The following is a 22,943-nucleotide window of genomic DNA, read 5'->3' as shown; positions in this document are numbered from 1 at the left end:
GCCAACGGTGTGCTGGGCTGCACCCAGAGCAGTGTGGGCAGCAGGGCGAGGGAGGGGATTCTCCCCCTCTGCTCCACTCTCATGAGACCCCCCTGCAGTGCTGGGTCCAGCTCTGGGGGCACCAACAGCAGAAGGACACGGACCTGCTCGAGTGGGGCCAGAGGAGGCCACGAAGATGCTCAGGGGGCTGGAGCAGCTCCCCTGTGAGGACAGGCTGAGAGAGTTGGGGGGGTTCAGCTGGAGAAGAGAAGGCTTCAGGGAGACCTTAGAGTGGCTTTCAGTACTTAAGGGGACTACAGGACAAGATGGGGAGGGACTCTTTATCAGGGGGTGTAGGGATAGGACAAGGGGTAACAGTTTTAAACCAAAAGAGGGTAGATTTAGATTAGATATAAGGAATAAATTCTTCCCTGTGAGGGTGGTGAGACACTGGCACAGGTTGCCCAGAGAAGCTGTGGCTGCCCCCTCCCTGGAAGGGTTCAAGGCCAGGTTGGACGGGGCTTTGGGCAACCTGGGCTAGTGGAAGGTGTCCCTGCCCATGGCGGGGGGGTGGAATGGGGTGATCTTTAAGGTCCCACCCAACCCAAACCATTCTATTATTCTATGAATTTCACAAAAGAAGAATTTACTTGTTAATTCAATAAATCTGTCTCTCTCTTCCTGACCCAATTAAAAAAAATAAATATTTAAAATATTTTCTCATTTTTATATACAGTAATCCTTGGAAATGAACACACAATGCCCTGAACTATCAGGCTGCAGGAGGTAACTGGGGATTTCATTGCCAAGGACCAAGAACATCAGTTGTTAAAGGCAAAGCTCTCTATCTTGGCTATTGTATTTTTGTGCTGAAGAGATACAGGTTTTAAACTAGAGCTACATTTGACCTCACTCCATCTGTCCTGCTTAAAACTGGCACTACCATGGTAGCACTTGCTCTGAAGGATAAAAGATAACCCATCATGTATGTTAATCTTAACTATATTAAGACTCAAAATGAAAAGGTACAATAATAAAAGCTAAACAAAATGTAAGTAAGACAAATATCTAAACTTTTTTTATAAGGTATTTCTTTTTCAAGTAACATTTTCTTAAACAACTATGAATTACCATCCTTGCCAACACATGAAGACATTAAGATTTAACAGAACATCTATTTTCTTGAAAAGAATTTTAACCCATAATCTGTGTTTAAAACACATGTTCTGACAGAAATTAATGTTCTTAAAGTAACCCAAATTACAATATTTCTGCAAAAAAGCTTCAAGTTCATATATAATGGGATTTTTTTTTTTTTTAGGGAAAAAGTATCCACAACATAGATTAAAAACATAGCTGATGGCTGTCTCAATAGACCTGAACTGTAGAGTGCACCTTCTGCTCAGGACAGCGTTGAGAATTTGTCAAGAAAAGGCCAAGATCTCTGAGCACTCAAGCTGCCAAGTGCTCTCAAATTAAATCAGTTTGAAGCGGTTTTCATTAAGATGGATTGAGTGTGGCATCGTGAGAAACACTCTATCAAATGTAGTGTTTTACTTAGTGATTAAGTATATACCAGTTGATGAAGCTACCCAAATCCTTCGTAATCCCACCACTCCAATAAACATTTAATGAGTATATAAGTTCAAAAAGCCTAGCAGAGGATTTAAACCTTCAATCTTGTTTTTATTTACTCTTGGAACTCAATTTCTCACTTCAAGTCAAGAATGCTGGTGCCTGAAGCTCATCTGTTGCCCTGGTAAAATTAAGTGCCCTCCATAGTATAAATTAGAAGACAAAACATACAGGTTGCAATTTCTCCTAAAGCTTTTTTCTTATCCTGATATATATATTTAATTATTTTATGAAATGCAATTATAAAAATATAAAATAATGTATCCCTTTCCTCAGTTGTGAATTCCAGGAGGCAGTACTGAAAAAACTTGTTTGTAGCAGGAATAAAAGCAGTAAAATTAAATGGCACTTATACATTCTCATATCTTCGTTTAAAGCCAGAACGTTATAAATCATCTAATGTCATTCCACAGGGTAGGAGGAAGAGCTTTCCAAAATTAAGGCGATTTTCAGAAAAAAATATTAAAGAAAAAAGACACAAAAATAACACTTTCCTAAATATATAACTTTATCCTGATGAGGAACTGGTCTTAATAAACTGCAAAATATTAGAAATTTAGGATGACATGAATTTCAGATGTGTTATGCAAGTAGTGTAAGAAGTACTTTGAGCACTAAAAAACTGCACTGTATTAGTATCAGATTTACAGGTTAAAAAAAAAATAGTTACGAAAGCTCCTAATGGGCTCTCATCTATTATTATACTGATACGCTGTCAACCATTTCTGATGAGATGACACAAAGTGAACTTTCTTAAACACTTTTCTTGTTGAATTAATAGGGATTCTTTTAAAAATGCATTAAGGTCCACTTTAATGATTTATTATAAATTAATACTTTGCCACTGAATTATTATGTTTTCATTTATGCTCTGAAATTTGTGCAGAGACATGAAAATACTAAACTTAGAGTGTGCTCACAAGATGTGAAGCGTATGTTAACTTAAGCTATACAGTGTAGATTTATAACACTGCACGCTTAGCAGAACAGCCCCTAACATCACATAGCTCTTCTTCCAATATGAGTAACTACAGGAAGCCAAAACATTCTTCATTTTAAAATTAAAGATCTATCAAGACAACAAAAAGTAAATTTAAACAGCATGATTTTCTTGTTTGTGTTTCAGCTTTATCTCTTGCTTAATTATGCAGGGGTTTGGGTTTCTCCTTAGTGAATCAAGTCACCAAAACTTAAATAAACTATCCTCATTCTAATTTTATTAGAATACTGATTTTAAAACTGTGCATGGAATAACAGAAACTTGAGATGTCTGGTTGGATGTACAGAAAAACTAAATAACCAAACCTTAATACTGGAATTTACTTGGCAGATGAAGGCTGTACAAAGAAAATAAAAAGCGCACTGTATTTCAGAGACCTTTCAATTTAAATTTACAATTTCATTAGCCATCCTTCAAAGGAGTTACCAACATGCAACACTGAACTTGTCAACCACAAGACTCGCCGCCAGTGTTATCTGGTGCTAGGACACCATTATTTCAGGAAGAAGAGGGATGGGGAACAAAAAAAAGAAAAAGAGTAGCTCTGATGACTAAAGGACTCCAATAAAAATACAGCCTGAATGATTAGGAAGCCGGAGTTATCCACTGTAATTTCAACAACCAAGCTAAGTATTTTAGTCAGTCAACTAGATGAGTGTAACTTGGCAAACAGTGAAATCAAGGTAACTCCAAAATGTAGTTTACCTTTTTTAAAATAAAGATGAAACATTTACAGTGATTTCCATTTTCCCCTATATTAGTTTTAATACACACTTACATCTCTAGCTTTCCCATAGAAGGCTTCTTGAAAAGCAGCCTCTAATGATCCGATAAAATAAACAGGATGGCAGTCACCGTATCTATTCAAGATAAAATTTCCAATTAATAAGCAATTACAAAAATAAGTAATCTCAACATTCTACCTCTTAATATTTTCAAAACATATAATGTATTGGCTAAACCTTTAGAAAGATGAAGTACTACACTTTTAAAGGACAGAAGGAAAATATTTAGAAGCCGTCTGTCTCCCAACATTCAAAAGCTCAAAGTAACCCACTACTACCTTACAAATTTTATTGTAAAGACTCTGTTTACATACATAGACACCTTAACTTCTACGTAATTTTTCAATCATAACATTATATTCTTAAAGGTTAATTGAAGGCTGTTCTTGTATTACACATCTCATACATATAAATGAACATTTCATCACAGAGGAGTGAAAACAGAAAGCATATAAACTTTGCATCACTTTGCAGTATATTAGTTTGCAGATTCTACCTGTTTGAGGAACCATGGCAACTGTTTAACAAAGTATGATTTGGTGGTATCAAGTTTAAAAAAGCAACATTTTTATATTTTTTAAGAAGTAGAGATTTATCCAACCATTTTATTATTGTAAAAAATCTTAATGCTACTCTGTATGTTTTTCAGTATTAATCAGTTTCAGCTTTTCTCTTCCTGTATATCATATTTAAATTTATACATAATCAGAGTCTTCAATATCCTTCTGGACCCTGACATAATTCATAATTAAGTAATTATATTAATTAGTGGCAAATAAGACAAGAATCTGTCACTAACTTGGACTGAGAAATAATTTTATTTCAGAAACAGTTCTAACAAAGTTAAACTCAAAATAAATTAGAGTAGCCTAAATATCCCATGATCCCACAAGAAAATATGTACAGTTAGTTTATTTTTATTTCATTATTTACTAAGTTTTACTTTGTTTGTAACAAGAATTGCACAATTAATAGCCTAAGCTAAGCTCACCTTGAAGAAAACTCTGCTGTAAATTGTAATAAGGCATCTCCTTCATTTTCAGCATTTTCCGGCACTTAAAAAAATGAAAAATATAAATGAAATGCAAGCTTACAGAAACAGATTTTAATATGCAAACTCACTTGCTTCATAGATTTTTCATGTTGACAGCTTACTGAAGTGGTTACCAAGAGATCATATAAATTTCATGAAAGACTATCGACTATGAACCTTCGGAACGACATGAAATTTCCAGATTCTCTCATGAATATATTCAGGCTTTCCAAACAGTAAAATCCTCGGGTCCAGTGTAATGTGATATACCACTTGTTCAGAGTTAACACTCTGGACTTACTTTAATACATTAAAATTAAAGGACCAACTTGAAAGGCTTGACCCACTATATTGCTAGTTACTTTTCTTATCTTGTTCTTCCCTTTTTTTTTTTTTTTAAACTTCCTATAGAAAATGTCAAAAAGTTTTCCATATTTTTACATATATTTGCTGTCAGAAAACTTCTAAGGTAATAACACTAATGACAGCCTAAAGTAAATAAGAAGTATACAGATTTTCATATAAGATGTAACTTACTGTTCCTGCTCAAACCTTTTCATAATTCAAGGGCAAATAATCACTGAAAAACTTGTTTAATGTAAATTACTAAAAATATTAATCACCACAAGATGCTGAAAATCTGTAGAATTTTCAAAACGGAAGCAGAAATCTAGTTATCTACAGGAACATTTGGTTAGAGATCATAATTTCTCTTAGTTTAATTATTATTCTTCAACTGTAAGATAAAAACATAAGTTTAAAAACTTCCTTCGTAAGGAAGTTGCCAATTATGTTTGCAGTATTTTCATTAGACACATCCATCAGACATGACATTCAAGCGATTCTAACATTCCTATCAAAAGATACTTTCCTGTTTCTTATTATGCAGATCCATCATACCTCTCTGCCTTCACTACTGCTGTACAATCACCAGTTAATTCTAAATTAACTGTCAACTCTTACTCATTGGCGATTTCCTCAAGGCAGATGATGCTACTCCAAACATTTCTCCATCGTCAACTCCAAACTCTGTAGCATCTTCAAAGTCATCTCCATCACTGTCACTAACCATATGAACATCAGTGCATTGCTATGTGAAAACGAAAAACAAAATCCACCATAAGCTTCTATTACGGACATCACCTCCAGTGAAATATGAAAATCACAGTGAAAAATACACATTTCTATAAAAGCACTTGATATACTGCATTTTATTTTACTATACAGCATTTGCAGACTGCTTTTTAAAAAGTAAGACCTAATTTTTAACAGAAGTCCTGTTGACAGACCAATATTATGTGACAAAATGCATTATTAAATAATTAAGGAACTGTCTCTGTATACACAGTTGAGCAAATTTTATCCAAAGTTAATGCTATTTTCCATTTAATAGTACTGCAGCTGGTTTAACTGCATAAGAAAGGGTGGGAAAAGCCACACAATCTACCAATAATTTTAGGCATCCAGACACAAGCTACTTCAGCAATACTCACATGGGGCGGAGGGGAAGGTACCTATCTATCATACTGCGGTCTCCAACAGACAAATTTAGCACCCGTAGTCCTAACTTGGCACACCAGACTACTGCATGTTGAATGACAGGCTGATTTATTTGGCACACCAATATAAAGAAGAAAAATCAACATTTTTGTCAAGGAGCTAAGGTCCCGTCTGTGCCTCCAAACTCCCACCATCAATCAGATCTTTTGGATTTCATGTCCTCTGAAACATAAAACAGCTCAGGAAAACCTTGGTTTTAACAATTCACTGTTGACTTGCCTCTAAATTGACTTCTTTTCATGAATGACTACTCCAGCTCCACTTGACCTAGAAGTCACAGTGATAGTATACTCCAGAAAATCGACATGAATCCCTGAAGGTGCAACAAAAGATGTTCTGGAACGTGAGATTTCAGTTCTAGCGTGCAAGTGACCACGAGAGGAGCAAAGTGCTCTAAACATGCTGGGTCTCTCTCTCTATGACAGCTACACATAAAGAGCTTAAAATAATGAACTGAATGAACTAGTCAACAAGAAAATTCTACAAGGTGAACAAACTCAGTAGGATAATTTTGAAAGAATGAAGTAAAGCAGCAACGATACATAGTTATGCTTGTAGACCCCAGGAGAAAATAACCATCTATTTAACCCGGTAAGTGGTACAGGTATAGCTAGAACAGTGTCTGACCATCCTCTAATTTTTAACAACTACCCAACCACATATATCCAGGCTTGTGTCCTGACTGTACCTCACAGCTATGTCTTGCCAACAGGTTGAAACACATCATTTTTGCTCAGCAAGATAAACCTTGTGTGCTATAGTTCTCTAAACAAAACGCTAAGAAAAAAGTGTGGAAAATGGAAAACGGCTTATATTAAATTTATTTTGAGGAAGGACAAAGGCATTGGAAATCTTGACCCAAACTATTAATAGAAACAACAGAACAGGAGTATAAACTCTAAACATCTATAAACAGTCTGCAAACATGTCCTTCTGCTAAAACTAAAAATATATGTTTCCAGCTTCTATTTAATTTGGAGTATTTTTCAACGCTTACTGTGGCTTGATTACTTTGTTTTTCCTCTTTTTCTTCAATGACTCATTTAGCCAGTTCCTTTGTCACAATTATGTGTTACAGGAATTGTAATTGATTCTTTTAAGATGTAATTCTACTGACATATTTGACAACAGGAGGAATGGTGACTATTGCAGAATGAGCTTTCCCTGCTTATTCCTAGAGCATACTGACAAAATAAAGATGATGTTCTCACCTCCTCTGACTGTTCCCTTGTTTGTACGGGTGAAGATCTTCTTCCAACTGTAAGTCGATGGCAAGGAAAAGTCAGTCCTGATACAGCTAGAGTCATCTACAAACAAAGCAATGATAATTTATTAAAGGCATTGTCTCAACTAAAGGTTGTTGGGTTTGGTTTTGGTTTTTTTTTTTAAGGTTGCTTTTAGGTTTGAAGACTGCACTGCAGAACAAATTATAAAGAAAGAAGCCTGAAAAACTAAAACAATTCTTTACATAAAAATTTTCAAAGAAACATAAACTGAGTTTTACAGGTGTGTATGCACAGAGTATCAAAACAAACTAAATGGAACTGCAAACTCAAAACTGTCTTGAATTGTTCTTTTCTCCTAAATTGGTACTGAAGTTTGAACAATTATTTGTATGCGGTATCCTTTACAGTGTTATGCTTTGATGAACTAAACGTAAATTTTTCCTTCCTAGTCAATAAGCAAATGTTAAAGTCAAGATGATAGGTACTGCTACAACTAAAACCAGTTAAGTCATATTTCAAGATATTTTTTCAAGGTAACAGTTCATCATCAAATATTGTAAAAGAGACAGTCACAATGGTTAAAAAAAAATAATTCATCTACATCTTGGTCATTATTAATGTCAAAGGCACATGCCATGTTTCTCATATGAACAAGGACACACACAAACCCAACAGTGCCGGTGAAACTACAGTCAGCACAGACAGGATAGTTCATTAACCAGTGCCAACAGAAACAGTGCTTTTGCCTGTTGCTGTATGTCTAAATCTCAACTTCTTAAACTAACAAGAGAACGGAAAAAAGCCAGCGTCATTTGAAAGACAAAATTATTAGATGCCTGCAAACAGACATAAATAATATTTGAAGATTTGACCCTACGTTGCATTTAAAAATGTACAAATTGATATGATTAAAAATGACAACTATCCACTCTTCTATGATCATAAACGTCTGTGTCATCCATGCGTTTCAAGCACCCTTCACACACTGGCCTTCTGCCCTCTTTTGGAAAGCACATCAGTCCTGGTCAAGCGAGGTTGATGACAAGTAGAATCTTCAGAATCACTTAAGCTATCACTATCTTGATAACATGTGGGCTAAATTTACAACATGAATAGCTTTTAAATAAAGATAGCTGATACATTTTGGCAGTGACAAAATACTTGATGCTATACAATTCTTAGTGACATGGAGAAAGATAGTTCTGGCTGTATGTTTGAAATATTGTTTCTAATGATTCCTTCAGAAGAAGCACGGAGAGGACAGGAAAAGATCCTATAAAAACGATTACAATTTTTGCAGGGCACAGAATGAGACACTTAAGTATTTCAGAAATACAGCATCATCCTAATTAGACTGTAAAAACATTAAGGTAAAATAAATTTCAGCCACCCTCAACAAAAATCCAAGAATAAATCATAAACCTTAAAGTTCATTTACTGCCATGAGCACTGAAAATACCCCATTTATTTTTATACATAATTCAGAATGACTTTATTGCTTGTCTGCTAGAACTCACAAAGATTTAATTTGCTGCAGGTTGAAGCAGGCTGATTAAGCAGGCTGGTTACCAAATGAACGTTAACCTGTCTGAACTAGCCTACTGTCACATTCTCATAGCAAGGTTAAACAGAAATTTAGCTGCATAAAAAGCCTAGCTATCATCTTAAAGGAAGTGAGTAATAATACTCTGAAGCAAGTGAAATATTAGAAACGACATACAGGTCAAGACCAATTACCTATGAAACTCCTGTGACAAGAGCATAAGAACTGTATTCTCAGTCATAATCCATCAGTTTAGTATTTTTATAAGCTTTTAATAATAAACAAAAGCCAACAGTTATAAAACCTGAAACTTCTCCCGGTGGTTACCACACTATATAAAATACTGGTAAAACATACACAGATGCACACTAACCACACACAGACTGAAGTTCCTTATCTAACAGCATCAAACACCCTGACAGATGCCTGGAAATGCTCCCGATATCTTTTACATACACATTAAAGAAAGAGTGGTAAGATCAAGCAAGCAGTTATTGTGCTGCTTCATCACTTGGCCCAATAGCAGGGTGTTGCAATTCCAATTTGCAACCCTATATTATAGTGTCAAAGCGTCTCTCAAAAATGAGTTAACAGCAGAAGGGTTTCAACATCAGAGCACATTTCATCCTACTCTGAAGACAGTCGCTGGAATGTTGGGTTTTGGTGCACATTTGTGTGAGAAATCACCCTCCCCTTTGGTTTTGTGGTGGGGTTGTTTGGTTTTTTTTGAGAAGTTTTTGCAAGGGAAAGGCTAGCACAAATAGAAGCTCTGCTTTTCATTTCACAATAATCTAGCAGCATGAATGTTTTTCTAGAATTAAGTTATCTTCATTCTAAAATAAAGACGACAGTCCGAGAGAGAGAGAGAGAGAGAGAGAAAGAAAGAGAGAGAGAGAGAGTCTTGCACAAAAAGTTTAATCTTTATTTTGGAAATTACAAAAACATCAACACTAAAACAAAAGATTACTTTTCTGGCAGCTCAGTCTGGTGCCATAGACAGCAAACCTCAACTTCTATAAATATTTTGAATGCAGGCCAATTTACTGATGGGAGCAGCCACATAAGCATCTCAGTGGCAAGAACTGTTTAGATGTCAGGCTGCTTTTGGAGAGTTTTTTCTTTCTAAGTACTTAATCTGCCTCCTCCCAAACAGGGTTACAGTACATTAGATACACAGATTGCTGTGTCACAACCATCTTCCCATGGGAATGGATAAAATCATTTTAGGAACTCTGAAACTGAAGATGCTGGTTTGTAGTCTGAGTACCCAATTACCCACAATCTCAACTCATGAACCTATTTGATTGTGCAAAAAATTCGTAAGTCGCTAACTTTTCAGAATATTTTTTTTTCCCCTCCATGAAAATCACCATTAGGTGAGTACGATAGTTTGAATTGGATGGCTTTCACGTGCACAAGAAGAGACAGTGAAAGATGCATATGCGGTACTCTTGGCACCAATAATAAGCTCGACAGATTATCGAATAAATAATACATTAAAGAAAAAAATAAATAAGGTTATTTCATTTTTCTAGGTAGTATATCCACACATGTGTAAAGTCCCTACTCAGAAGGTCTCACAGATGAAAGGTCCACAAGGTGAAAAGTGAAACAGAATCAGAAACAGGCAAAATGTCCGGTAAAAAGCAGCACAGGGCACTTACTGAAAAGCCAGATCTCTTGTCCATCACTATGTGTAGACTGGTCATGCTTGCTGGAAGCTTAAAAAGCTTTCTCTTTGGCTTTCTATAGCTTTTTTTTTTTTAAGGAGAAGGACAATAAAATTGAAGCCTCAAAACAATCCAAGGAAAGTGGCAGTAGGAAAACACTTCTAGGAGACAGCACAGACATTAAAACGATAGCTATTGGCATCCAAACAGGTAATGGTACGACCTGGACTAAAAGTGCACAAAGGACACCTGAAATAGTATTTTAATTACTAAAAGAAAGATTGCTGCCAAACTTTGCAATTTAGAGTGAAAAGGAATAAGCCTAATGTTCACTTGTGCCTTCCAATACTAAGACATTGAATTTATTTGTAAGTGTTCAGTGTAAGATGATTTGTATTTCAATAGCCAGCAATAATAATTGGGGGATAAAGTTAAGCAACATCTTTTCTTATCCAAATGTGCAGGATTCTTTGCCAAGAACTTTCCAGATCAACCTAGAAATATTTGCCAAATCCAGAGTGAGGCTGGGTGCTCTGAACAATACTCTGCCTGTTAGAAAGCATCGTTTTTATGTAGAAGCTTCTAGAAATATGCTTTAGAACAATCTAAAAGTCTATTTTTTTCAAATATTTCATGATACAAATATGTCTGCAGTGAAACAAATCACTAATAGCATGTAACTTCAGACTACTCAGAATAATAGAAAAAATGATGAGTCCATAATCTCCTGAGTTTTCAATCTTCTAGAGTTTGTTGGCACTGCCTCAGTCTTCTGAAATGACAAAGGAAGGAGTAAACTCAACCCCTTCTACCAGTCCAGAGATATTTAATCGAGACACTGAAGATCTGAAAGACAAACAGCAGTAGCAACATGAAACAATGATAGCAGCAGAGAACTATGTAACTCTCTCCACTGAGAAAAGCTGATACAAAAATTATAAGCTCGGTGTAGTGCATCAGGAAAGTAATAACTGAGTATGACAAACTGGTCTCCCTCGTATTCAGCCACATGCTGATGGAGAAAAACAGCACTTCAAAACGGCTTCCGATGGCAACCATATCTAATGAGGAAAGCATGAAGGCAAGCTGCATGAGCTTTCTAATACCTTATAGAATATAGCTGGACATTCAAAGTGGCCACCTTAAAGCAATAACCTGTACAGAACTAGCCCCTCTTCCTCGTCCTCAGCTATCACAGTGATTTTGGAAACACTCACTCTTTGCTCCATGTAAATACAGACACAAGCCTCTTTAGCAATCCAGTAATCTGAATAAAACTTTAAGAAAACTCTTTTTGCCACTAAGCTGCCTGTATTTTAAGTCAGAACATACTTTAGAAAATAAATTCTGGTACAAAAATAGGCAGGACCTTGAGGCACATAATTTACAGACTTATCCATTAGGGCTGTTGTTATCCTCCCAATGCTTATCATTGCAAAGTATGGCCCTTCCAAAGGGATGAGATGGAGAATGACCTGCCAAATTGCTGCCAAGACAGTCAGTCATCTTTAGAACAGCTTCTCTATCAGCTATCTCTAGAGCAAATCGAACTCCCTACTGCAGTCAGCAGCAGCAGGAAACTTCCCCAGGAATTCCAGAGTTTCACAGGTGCAGTAGGCAAGACAAGCCTGCAAAACATGTCATCTTGCAGAAGATGAGAGGCACAAATATGTAATGGACCGGCTTTGGCATGACTTGAGAGGTTGTGCACAGGATACTTGCATCAAAGGATCCCCTTCTCTAAAAGGATGGAGCTCTTTTAACAAGAGCCACTGAAAACAAGCAAGCATAAGTGATAATGTTTAATGAAAGTAGGAATATTCATTTTGTGCTCTTCATCAAGTATTTGATTGCTACAAGACTAGTGAGAGTTTTGAGTTTTGGGAGCGTGTGGGAGTTCCGCTTGTTTGGTTTGCTTTAATGTATGTTAATGCATTTATCTAAACATACAGGTACTTACCACTGGTCCTGTTAACCAGGGCAAGTTATTAAATGTAGCCCTTTAGCTGTATAACCTGGTAGTTGTCAGTTGTAAAAAAAACAGCTTCTGACTGTTTAAAAGACCACATAAAGTGAGAAACAATTTCAGTCACCGTGACAGGGTAACTATCGTTATTGTTTGAGCTATTCCAATGAAGAATATTTCTGACTCACTGAAGCGGCTTTTTTCATGGCAAAATATTTTCTAGTATGAATTTTTGGACATAAACTAGAGATTTTTGATCGTTTGCTCTCAGAAATTCAAACTATAAACCTTACAAGGCATCAGAACACTTTATCCACATGCAAAAGAAAGGAGTCAGCGATGCCAGGTTTCACTTGCTCATTCACAGCAAGTGAAGCAACAGGCATTAACTGACAATGGCAAACCTAAACCAGAACAAAACCTTGCAGTGAACATACCTGCTGGATTTTTAATATAAACTAAAAAGATCATAAAGAGAAATTTAGTTTCTATATTACTTGACTGCTATGAATCAGTCGAATGATATAATTAGCATAATTCTAACACAGGATTATGTTTGTCTGTATATAAACTACTTCAGTAGAAAACTGAGGAAATTCTCATAGCATGATTTCCTCCTGAAGCAAGGGAAAATAATCCACGTTTTCTGACTTTAATACTCAGAGATAAGGTAAGCAAACAAAATTTTGGTGTACAAAAAAAAAAGCTTGTTTTCCAATACTTGACTCTCCATAAAAAGCAGAAAAATTCCCAGTCCTACTTAGGGTCAGCCTGTAGTATATTAGGCAAAACGAAGTCTTAATAACTTGCTCCCCAGTTCTAGAATTCTGAAAAAAGTTAACGTAAAATTATAGTTCCAGATCTCCAGCTGCACTCACTAGCACATCTGCATGGAAGAAGCCACAGAAAGAAACCTTCCCAAAGATAGCAGTTACACATGGAGTGACAAGAAGGTACATGCTTTCTAATGCATCCTTTCAGACTCTATAATGTTGAACAGATAGAATTAAAACGTGCATATATTCAAATGTGGGGGTGGGCATGTTTCGCATACAAATTGTATAATTTAGCCTTTTGTTGTTTTATAATCTAAAGCAGTCAAGGAACACTCAGATTACCTAATCCCAAACCTTTCAGGCTGGCATCTCTAATTTCTGTTTGCTGTAGCTCTTATAATTAGCCCAAGACAACGAGGTGCTCCACCCAGTGCAGTGCCTTTCCCATCTGTCTCGGTAATGCAATCGCTTCAGACCACCACATCCAATCACTTCCAGATTTAAACTTAACGTTCTGGGTATCAGTATTAATTCTGGTGAAAACTGACAATGCCCATTTTCCCCTTGGTAAGAGTAAAAATCAAGCCCACAGAGAATCTGTTTGTGCTGCAGATAAATCTGTTGTTAGCACACTGTAGCTGGATGAACAACCTCCGTGAGTCAGTAACTACAGTAGCTCTCTTATCTCAGTATCGGTTTGAGAACGGTTTATACCTTTGCTGTTACCATTGTACAACCAGCGCACTGCTTAAGAAGATTATCTCCAGAAAAATATGCCAAAAATATTATTACTCACCCTGTGAGGTCAAATTTTGATAGAGATTATATCAACATCTTGAAACCCAAAAACCTTTCTTTTGCACTGGAAACAGCAGCAGTATGCGAGCACCATTCAGAGTATTATTAAAAGTGTTGTAAAGTTACTGTGAGTAAAAAATTATCTAATTAATTAAGAATAGAAATTCATGATAAGCTTGAATAGTCTTTGAATCAGAGCTGTAAGGTGAATTCTACCACAACTACAAACTTCTAACTACCCTGGATAATTATTATTGCAGTACATACCAACTCCAAAATCTAACAGACATTTGTGGCTGCTGTTTAGTACTCTGGCCACAACTAGCCTGTCAATATTAGCTAGTTGTGGTTTCATGTTAGAAATAAATATATTAACAAACACAGAAACGATATCCCAAAATAATATTTATAAATCAGGAGGTCACCACTTGAACAAGAGCTCTTTGCAGAGGTTGCATATCGGGCTGTAGTACCCAGGTGGAGATTTATAAATACACATATATATCACAAGAAATTCTTAATCAGAAATGAACACACTGTTGCCTACAGACCGAAACCTAATCCTGGTTCAAATACTCCATGTGACAGCCCTTTCACTGTGCTCAAAATGTGCGTTGCTTAGCTTTTTCATTTACTGGTTTACTCACTGATACATGGCTAATGTATAAAGAAACAAACATGACTGAGTACATTTCATAACATGCCATACTCAATTATTCAAAATAACCTAAGACAGAGGTGCCCATAGCAAAATACTCAATGACTGGCAGGTGTCTCAACTGTGAAAATTTCACTTCCATAATAATTTGCTCCTTTTTCTTGTAGGACTAATTACTATGATGACTTTTTTCTCTCTTCAGGTAAGAGAAGGGGTAAGGATAGAGGGGTGAGGAAGGAGCTTTATCAAGCATTTCAGTTTTCATCTTAAACTTAGTATTCTGTTATCTGACTTTCTGTTAAAGCATAAGCTAATTCCCTGAGTATGATCAATGCCAATGACGCTATAGATGTCTGTATGTATGCATTTTCTTGAAGGAAAAAAAAAAGAAAAATCTGGTCTTGTTTGAAGACAACTATATAAAGTTTGAGAAGGAACAAAAAGTTTAAGAACATTTCTGTCCTGGTTTTTCTATTACATTCTACATGCATATGGTACTACCAGCTGAGTTTGTGGCGTACTGGGGATCAAACACTTTCACAGCCCAATTGCACCAGGATTAGCAAGGTAATAAGACAAAACAACTCATCAGTTTTCTACATCTTGGCTGAACAGCATGGCTCCGGCAAAGGAGCCTCTCTGTATCTCCAGTTTCAAGCCATTCTCTACCCATTCAGCCAGGGTAGGTAACATTGTGATAAGTGAGAAATTCTCTTGCTGCCTGGTCTAGACGAACTTCAGTTTAGATGTCTGCAAGGCACATCCATAATGGCTAATCCCTTCTTGATGAGCAGATCTCAGAAGAATTCAAACAAATTCATTTCTCCTAGCCTAACCAGATGTCATCTCTCCTCACTAGACAAGTTCCCTGTTCAAAAAGATTACCCTACTGAGCAGAATGGGAAATCAGAGAGAAATACTTTTTCAGCAGGGCTAGATGAAAGCACAGGCCTATGCCTCAGACCTCAAGAGTGATCTAGGGGACTGCAGACCAGTTCAACATAACATTACCCCCCAACAAAAGACACAGAAACAAATTATAAAACAATCTATTTGAAATGCCTGGAAAAATAAGTTATTCTGCTTACCATTGTTCAGGCTGCTCCCATCTCACCAGTTTTCCATTTTTCTTTTGTAACCTATCCTTTTCGAGATTAAAGAAGCGAGCAAACCATTAAGGAAGGAATATTTGTACGGTGAAAGGGAGGTGGAAGTTAATGTGGCATATGGGAAAACTCAAAGCATAAAAGGGGGGACGAAAAGGTAGAGCATGTGAATGATGGCAGAGGAATTTTTGCTTCCACGCTTGAAACATAAGAGTGGGAAGTTTTCCATTATACTAACAGTTGAAGAAAATAGTGGTTTCTAAATGCATCCAGTACAGCCCTTGAATATGAAAACTGAAGCAGGGGAAATATGAGTGTGGGAACTCTTTGGCAATTTTTTGCAGTTCTCCAGAGAATATCAGATGGCTCCACACTCTTTACTGGTTGGAGACCCAAACCATGCAGGAAGGAGGTGGTGGACTCACTATTTCTGAGGATACTCAAAGTCTCATCATTCCAAGAAAAATGATGCTATGACATGAGAGATCATTCATATTAGGTTGTTCTTGCCATGGCTTTAGTTCTTAGTGTTTAACCAAGAATTATTAACAATGTGTGGGCAGCATGTTGTGCTCAAACACTCACTAAATTCCTTGGGAACAAACAGGTGCTCAACACTGCTAAACCCATCACTTATTGCTGTATAATTATACATTAAATAATCTATCTTGTTTTCAGTATACAATTTCACAAAGTCAAAGTGATACATAATTTAAGTAGTCACACATGTTAATGTTTAAAAGTAATGTTTAAAACTTCAAGGAATTAAAGGCTTTCTGCCAATTATTGTTTATCTTATGTTTTACTCTTTTCTCGAAGCTAGCAAGAATTCTTTCACTAGTAACAGACTGTAAAATTACTTCTATCCATACCGAAATACATTGTACACATAAAACAAGTGTTATTATAGCAACAACAAGCAAGTATCCCACTGTAAAATGAAGGTATATTCCAATTTTTTAAAAAGCCTATCAAATACATTTTTTTTTTAAATTTACTGAAACAAGGGCTTTTTTTGTACTACATAATTAATTACAAGACTCAGAGTTTTACTATACAGAACTGAAGGGCTCTCTTCAATCTATACTGGTCAACAAGACACTGCTACTCAAGTTCAGTACATAATTAAAAAAAAAAAAAAAAAAAAAACACAACTCATCTCCTATCATGTAAACCCTTATATCTCCTTGAGCAACAACAAAAATTCTACATTAGCCACTTCGTCTTCTGACATCAATTAGCACTAGTTGGGAAAAACAGTCAAGTACGCTCTAGGTTTGTTTATTTTATTAAACTATTGTACAAATATTAAAATGAACAGAAGAGTTTAAAAAATTTGACAGCCCTTGAAATTAACTTCCTCTGGAAAATAACTTCATTTTCATTATGCGTCTTCAATACAAAAATTAAAAAAAAAAACAAACTTGACAGGTATTCAACATTTCATTTTTAAACACTAACTGGATGAAAAAAATCTCTAGGGTGGAGTGTGTTCAGGTTATAAATCAGCAATGCTTATTTTAACTCCTCACAAAGTGTTGTTGAGATAATTACTGCTGACAGCTTTATTCAAGGTTCATTTCACTTTTTCTACTATTTTTCCCCTGTTAGAAGTTCAGCAGGGCCCATGGGAAGATCCACCCCTCACACCTGTTAGGGTTCTTCATGTTACTGAGGCCAGTTTGGACACGTCACTTCAAATTAGCATTGTGCCAGCGCGCTGTGACAATTACTTATCGCAGGTTTAACTTGAAAAAAAGTTTCTAATCCAGCCACAAGAACAGTGTCAGAGTGCGTAATTTAAACCTGTCAACACAGGTTGTAGGAAATTCATTCCAGGGATTTCAGGGATGTTCCCATGGTAGATCTTTGAACTAAAATGAAGATTAAAATCACAAAGGAATGCTAGAGTTAGAACACAGAATCCAAAAGTTAAAAAAGGTCTGAACTGAAAGAAGTGTCTTATTAAATATTAATAAAGTCAAAAAAGGGGATAAATTCTTTAGATTAGGATTAAGAGATTGCTTTGCTTAATTCTCAAAAATTCTTCTGCAGTTTATTCCAAACGGCTGCATATTAAACATACGTGTATTATTCCTCCTGCTGCAGCATAAAGGCACAACCCGGGGAGATCTTTACACAATGTGCTGAAGGCAACAGCACAGTGAAGATGCTCTGGAATCGACTAGTGAATAAAAAGCACATGGGGTGGGAAGAGGGAGGCTGGAGAAGAGCCCGTAGCACAGCGAGCAGGCCACTTGTGTCTTTCGAGCCAGACACCAGATAAGGGATGCTGGAGTCACAGCGACAACCACGGAAAAGCAAGCTTCACAAAACACTACCGAGAGTTTCTGTGCAAGCTTGAGAAAAAGTTGTGCCGGTCCTCTGGGAACACACAGCTCTGGTATACTGGCTGAGCACACATGCCAATTTTTGCTATGGTTGCTGTTAATCACCAGCTGCATAACTGCGAATCTATCGCTCTTGTTTGTTAGCTGAATGAAAGGGAAAATTATCCCTGGTTTTGATTATTTCTCATTTGATTAAGCTTAGTTAGGAATTAAAGCAGAAGGACAGATACTGTAGTACTTAATGTTGCTTCAAACCACAAACATATTTAAAGGAAACAAAAGGAAAATGATATTTCTTTGTACAACAGATTCTACTAAAAGAGATATACTTGAGAGACTGAAATAAATACCCATGATCACTTACAGAGCTCATTATTCTTCTTAGACAAAACCCGTAAATATTAAAAAGGATGAAAAATCTGCCAAGCCATTTGCAGCTATTTGAAACACAGGGTAACAGAATTAAATAAACGCTGAAAGACCTGGAACACAGTTAAGTATAGACCATGAGGCTAATTGTGGATCTTGAGTTAATTACTTTCCACTGATACGTTTTTTCAATGGTCTTTTACATCAGTTTTTTCTTTCCTTGGTCTGAACCCCAAGGCAATTCAGCGTGCTAGCCTCCAAACTCTGGGTGATTCATTGTGTACTTCTGCCTTAGGATTTTCAGTTCACGCAGAGAAAGCCAGGCTTTCACATCAAGTTGATGTTAATGTGCACTGACAAAGTAACAGTAAAGGAGCTTCATGTTTGTCACAACGTGCACTCTTTAATTTAGTAATTGCTTTATACTGATATGCAAATAATGACACATTTCCCAAATTTCCAGTTCCCCAGCAATGCTTTCACTAATTACTCAGTGGTTAAAACTTATGCATGTAAATTGGTTAAGTGAGTTTATTAATACACCTGTGTGAATGGATCTATAAAACACAGATGCCCGGGAATGGGTCATAACTCACTGTACTTTCCTCAATGTCTCAGGAACCAAAAATAAATATTCTGTCACCAAACCATGATCTATTATGACGAATAATGTTATTCATAGATAAACAGGGATTCCCAACGTTTTCCAAACTAGAGAGAGTCTGTATTTGGGTGATAATAAATACCAGGAGTCAAAGCATTAATCCATTTCATGTTGCCAAATAAGAGGAGTATCAAGATAAACAAAAGAAAAGGTCTCTAAGAAAAAAGGACAAGAATCCCCCTAGTACCTGAAAACATGGGAAAATGCCAGCATCCACTCATCCATCAGTTCTCCGTGGACCATCACATGGTCTGCAGTCTGGTTACGGTATTTTGTGATACCGCTTACTCTTACTGTGGATACTCTAATGGCAACTGTGAACAATTCAGCTGCATTGAACCTGGATTCAGACTCATAACAATTGCAAAAACACTAAACAGAGTTAACCTATCTTCCTGTATTTCCTCTCCTCAAAATTCTTCACAGGGTAAGGGCTGAAAAGTAATCAAGGTACTAACATTGTCCTGTTTAATTTGCTGGCTTCTATGTCGAAACACACTGTTAGGTTTCTGATCTTTTCTTTACATAAACGTGTAATTGTCATAGAACAGGGTATAATAATATTGTTCTAAGTCTGATCACAAATTGCTATTATTTACTATTCATAAGAGACAGAAAAAATCATTAAACAGATTTTTAAGGTAAGAAACAATAAGCAACAGTATAAGCCAACAACCATTTTGATTCATCCAGATCACATATTGCCCACAGATATTCACAAATACATCTTGGGAACTGTTTTGCATTCACAAAGAGTATCAGCCAAATACTTGGCACGTTTCTGATCTATGGTGGGATGCCATTTACTTCACAGCATTGTACAGTGCTTTGGATGGCAAACAGAAGAGAGCCTGGATATGTTTCCAGCACTATATAATTCCTTGGCAGACTTCAAGCAGTTGTGCTAGCAACACTGCTTCCAACAAATGGTTCAAACACTGATAGGCTTGTTATGCTGCCTCTTCTTCCTGGATATCACTTTCCAAGGAAGTGGATTTTTGCAATGTTAGCCTTTTGAAAACATGGTGTTACTGACTTCTAAAAACGAGCTTCTGAAAATGATGACTGTTTCTTATTTTCTGTTTTTCTTACCTGGAATATATGAAAAGGCCTTTAACCCTTTACATCAGTAGAATAGAAGTACTGAGTATCTAGCCTCTTCAATTAAAGGAAAAAGGCTCAAAACTAGAAATAATTAATTGTATTAATACCAAATAATATTTCAGTATTCTTAAATTGTATGTTGTTGGGATGGGGCAGTTGCAGCTAGAAATGCATCAATTTAATTCATTCAGTATTAACTACGTGTTGAATGTGCTTGGTTGATGTATGATAGCTTCAAGTGTGACAAGGAAAAGATAAAGAACATAAGTAACTAAAAAATTAAGCATTTATAAAATGTCTTTCTATTTGGAGACTCCAAAGGACTAGACAAACAGGAAACATTCCCAACATTTTAGACTGGATTTTCTTAGCCATCTAACAAAAATAAGGTGACCAGTTTCTACTGAAATCCAGCTGAGGCCATGTAGCTACTTTTACTTTTATGAAAGTTCAGCATTAAATCTCAGGTATCCTCTTAGAAAGGAGGAGGCTTGAGTTGCTTAAGTGAAGTGCTTTATGAAATATCGTAAGTAAAGTCTGCAGAGCTACAAATCTGTCTCAGGTCTATGTTTTGACCACTGGGCAAGTAACTACGTTCAGAAAAGGAATTCAGTCCAGGAAGTGCTTCTGAAAACAGAGCTCTTCTCTTGCTTGGCAGAGGAAGTTAGTTATCTGTCTAAAATAGATTTATCAGCTAATATTTTCTTGGTTCCACATTTTATCAACAGTTTATCGGATTTTAACAAAAAATTCCCCACAGAGGACCAGATGAGCTCCCATTCTAAGCACGTATGGACTAATTTAACATTATTTAAATACCACTTTTTTTTAAAAGGAGGCATTTGAGACTATTATATCATGCTCTGCATACAACTAGATCAACCCCCAAGCGAAGTTATAGCGATAGGAAACATTCTCACTCACATACAAACAACAAACGCCGTGCTGTAATTTTACATAGCTTTCTTCTGTTATTACACAGCAAGCCCACTCACCATGCACTTGAAGCGAAACTCTGTTTACAGAGTCCTAAACACCTTCAATCTGTTGCAATGGATTTTCATACACCTTCTAGCGAAGCAAAGCTCTGCTTTTATAGTGGAGTTTCATTACAAAGAAACAAGCACCACTGTGATAATCCTCCAGGAATAATGCAATTACCACTTATCAAACAGGTGTCTGCTGTATTCCAAGGAGATTATCACTTCCTATTCTGCTCTCCGAGAGCACAGAATAAAAGAGAAGCTGCTACTATTAAATGACTGAGGAGAAAAGGAGTCTTTGATAATGGCTCTTGCTAGCTTCTCTCAGCAGCACAAGAAGTAAATGTAGTCTTTCTATAATGGCACCAAAATTAATGTTTCAGTTTCTGCAAGGTGAGTTAGAGCACCTAAATAAGACCACTCCTGTGAACTGAATCTGAAGTATCTCTCTCTCTTCACCGAGTACTCCAGGTACCCCAGCACCTACTGTCTTATGCCCTGTGGGAGTACACCTGAAAGAGGAACTCTGCCTGCTCAAGCAAAAACAGGCTGCAGGCTGCTCCACCAAACATCATCATCATTCAGAGATGTTTCTGTGACAATAAAGTATTTGATGAAGGCACAAAAGAGATCTCCAAGATGAAGCTCTAAAACAGTAAAGAATTAAAACTTTTAAACAGAATACAGTTGTAGGTTAAATTCTGGCTGACTGTAATTAGATCAGCAAAGAATTTTCTTAGCATATTTTCAAACCAGCTTGTTAGGTGGGAGTTATCCCAGCAATAGACCTCAAAAAATTGAGGGCAAAAGCACTCAGTTATGAAATGTGGGATACAGCTTAATGTACACAAGGTGCTATTACTACATGGCAAAACTGGTTTGGAGGAAAGCCCAGAGGAGCATCAGGCCCAGAGGAATTCAGAGGATAAACCTGCATACCTGCAGAAGGAGACAAGAGGCTACTTCAAAGTTAGCTAGCAACGTCCAGTGACTGTAACAGCTAGTGACAGTCCATAGCTAGGTGCTTCAGAGAAAGGAAGACACTGATGGTCCTGCAAAAACTCCCTCCACTGAAGATTACCACTACTTCGGTATAAACTCACAGGAAGAAGAGTTGTTCCTGCTTCTGCCTCTGTTGGGAAACAAAAACCTCCAATGCAGTTCTTGTGCACGAAGAGAGAGGAGGAATGGAGATTTATATACAATATACTTCACCAGTACATTGTTTCATGGTGTACTTCAGGATCTGGACTACTTTATCCTACTGATACTTCTCTCTATACATATGGTCATTCCTATCACATTTTGATTTGCAGGTTCTGTCAATATAAAGACAGAAATTGGAAGCAACGTTGAACTGGTAAACAGAAGTAGTGGTCTCAGCCAGTCCTTTACTAATTTTGAACTCTACTTCTTTTAATGAATTTTATGAACATGTAATTTTTAATAAAAATAACTATCATGTCTATAAGTTTCAAAGCAGGAACAGCTAAAAACATTGCCTCAATAGAGCAAGCAGATTTGTCAATCTCTTGCAAAAGAGGGAAGCAGTAAAAGATGACAAATAATTATGTCTACAGCACTGCTGGTGTTCCTTATGCTTTAAAATTCCAGTGACAATAGAACTTATTATTGAATGAATTCATTACTAACTGTAACCTCAAAATTTTGCTGCCAGACAAAACTAAGGTTGATTACAATAAGTTATGCAAAAATGGGATCAAGTTCTCCTGGTAG

The 22,943-nt window shown here is 36.5% G+C and overlaps 1 protein-coding gene across 1 annotated transcript in view; it reads right to left on the bottom strand.

Annotated features, from left to right (window-relative positions):
• The window catches only part of FAF1 (Fas associated factor 1), a 155,146-nt gene that overhangs the window by 54,169 nt on the left and 78,034 nt on the right, over positions 1-22,943 (bottom strand). The window contains exons 9-12 of the mRNA XM_026853882.1: positions 7,204-7,299; positions 5,396-5,522; positions 4,391-4,454; positions 3,393-3,474 (exon numbers count right to left, since the gene is read on the bottom strand). Of these exons, the coding sequence (XP_026709683.1) occupies positions 3,393-3,474; positions 4,391-4,454; positions 5,396-5,522; positions 7,204-7,299 (369 nt within the window). The remainder of the gene's footprint in view (positions 1-3,392; positions 3,475-4,390; positions 4,455-5,395; positions 5,523-7,203; positions 7,300-22,943) is intronic.

Source organism: Athene cunicularia (assembly GCF_003259725.1).
Source record: "Athene cunicularia isolate RWA chromosome 8 unlocalized genomic scaffold, athCun1 chr8_part1, whole genome shotgun sequence".
Taxonomy (NCBI): domain Eukaryota; kingdom Metazoa; phylum Chordata; class Aves; order Strigiformes; family Strigidae; genus Athene; species Athene cunicularia.
This window is presented reverse-complemented; position numbering and strand designations above follow the sequence as displayed.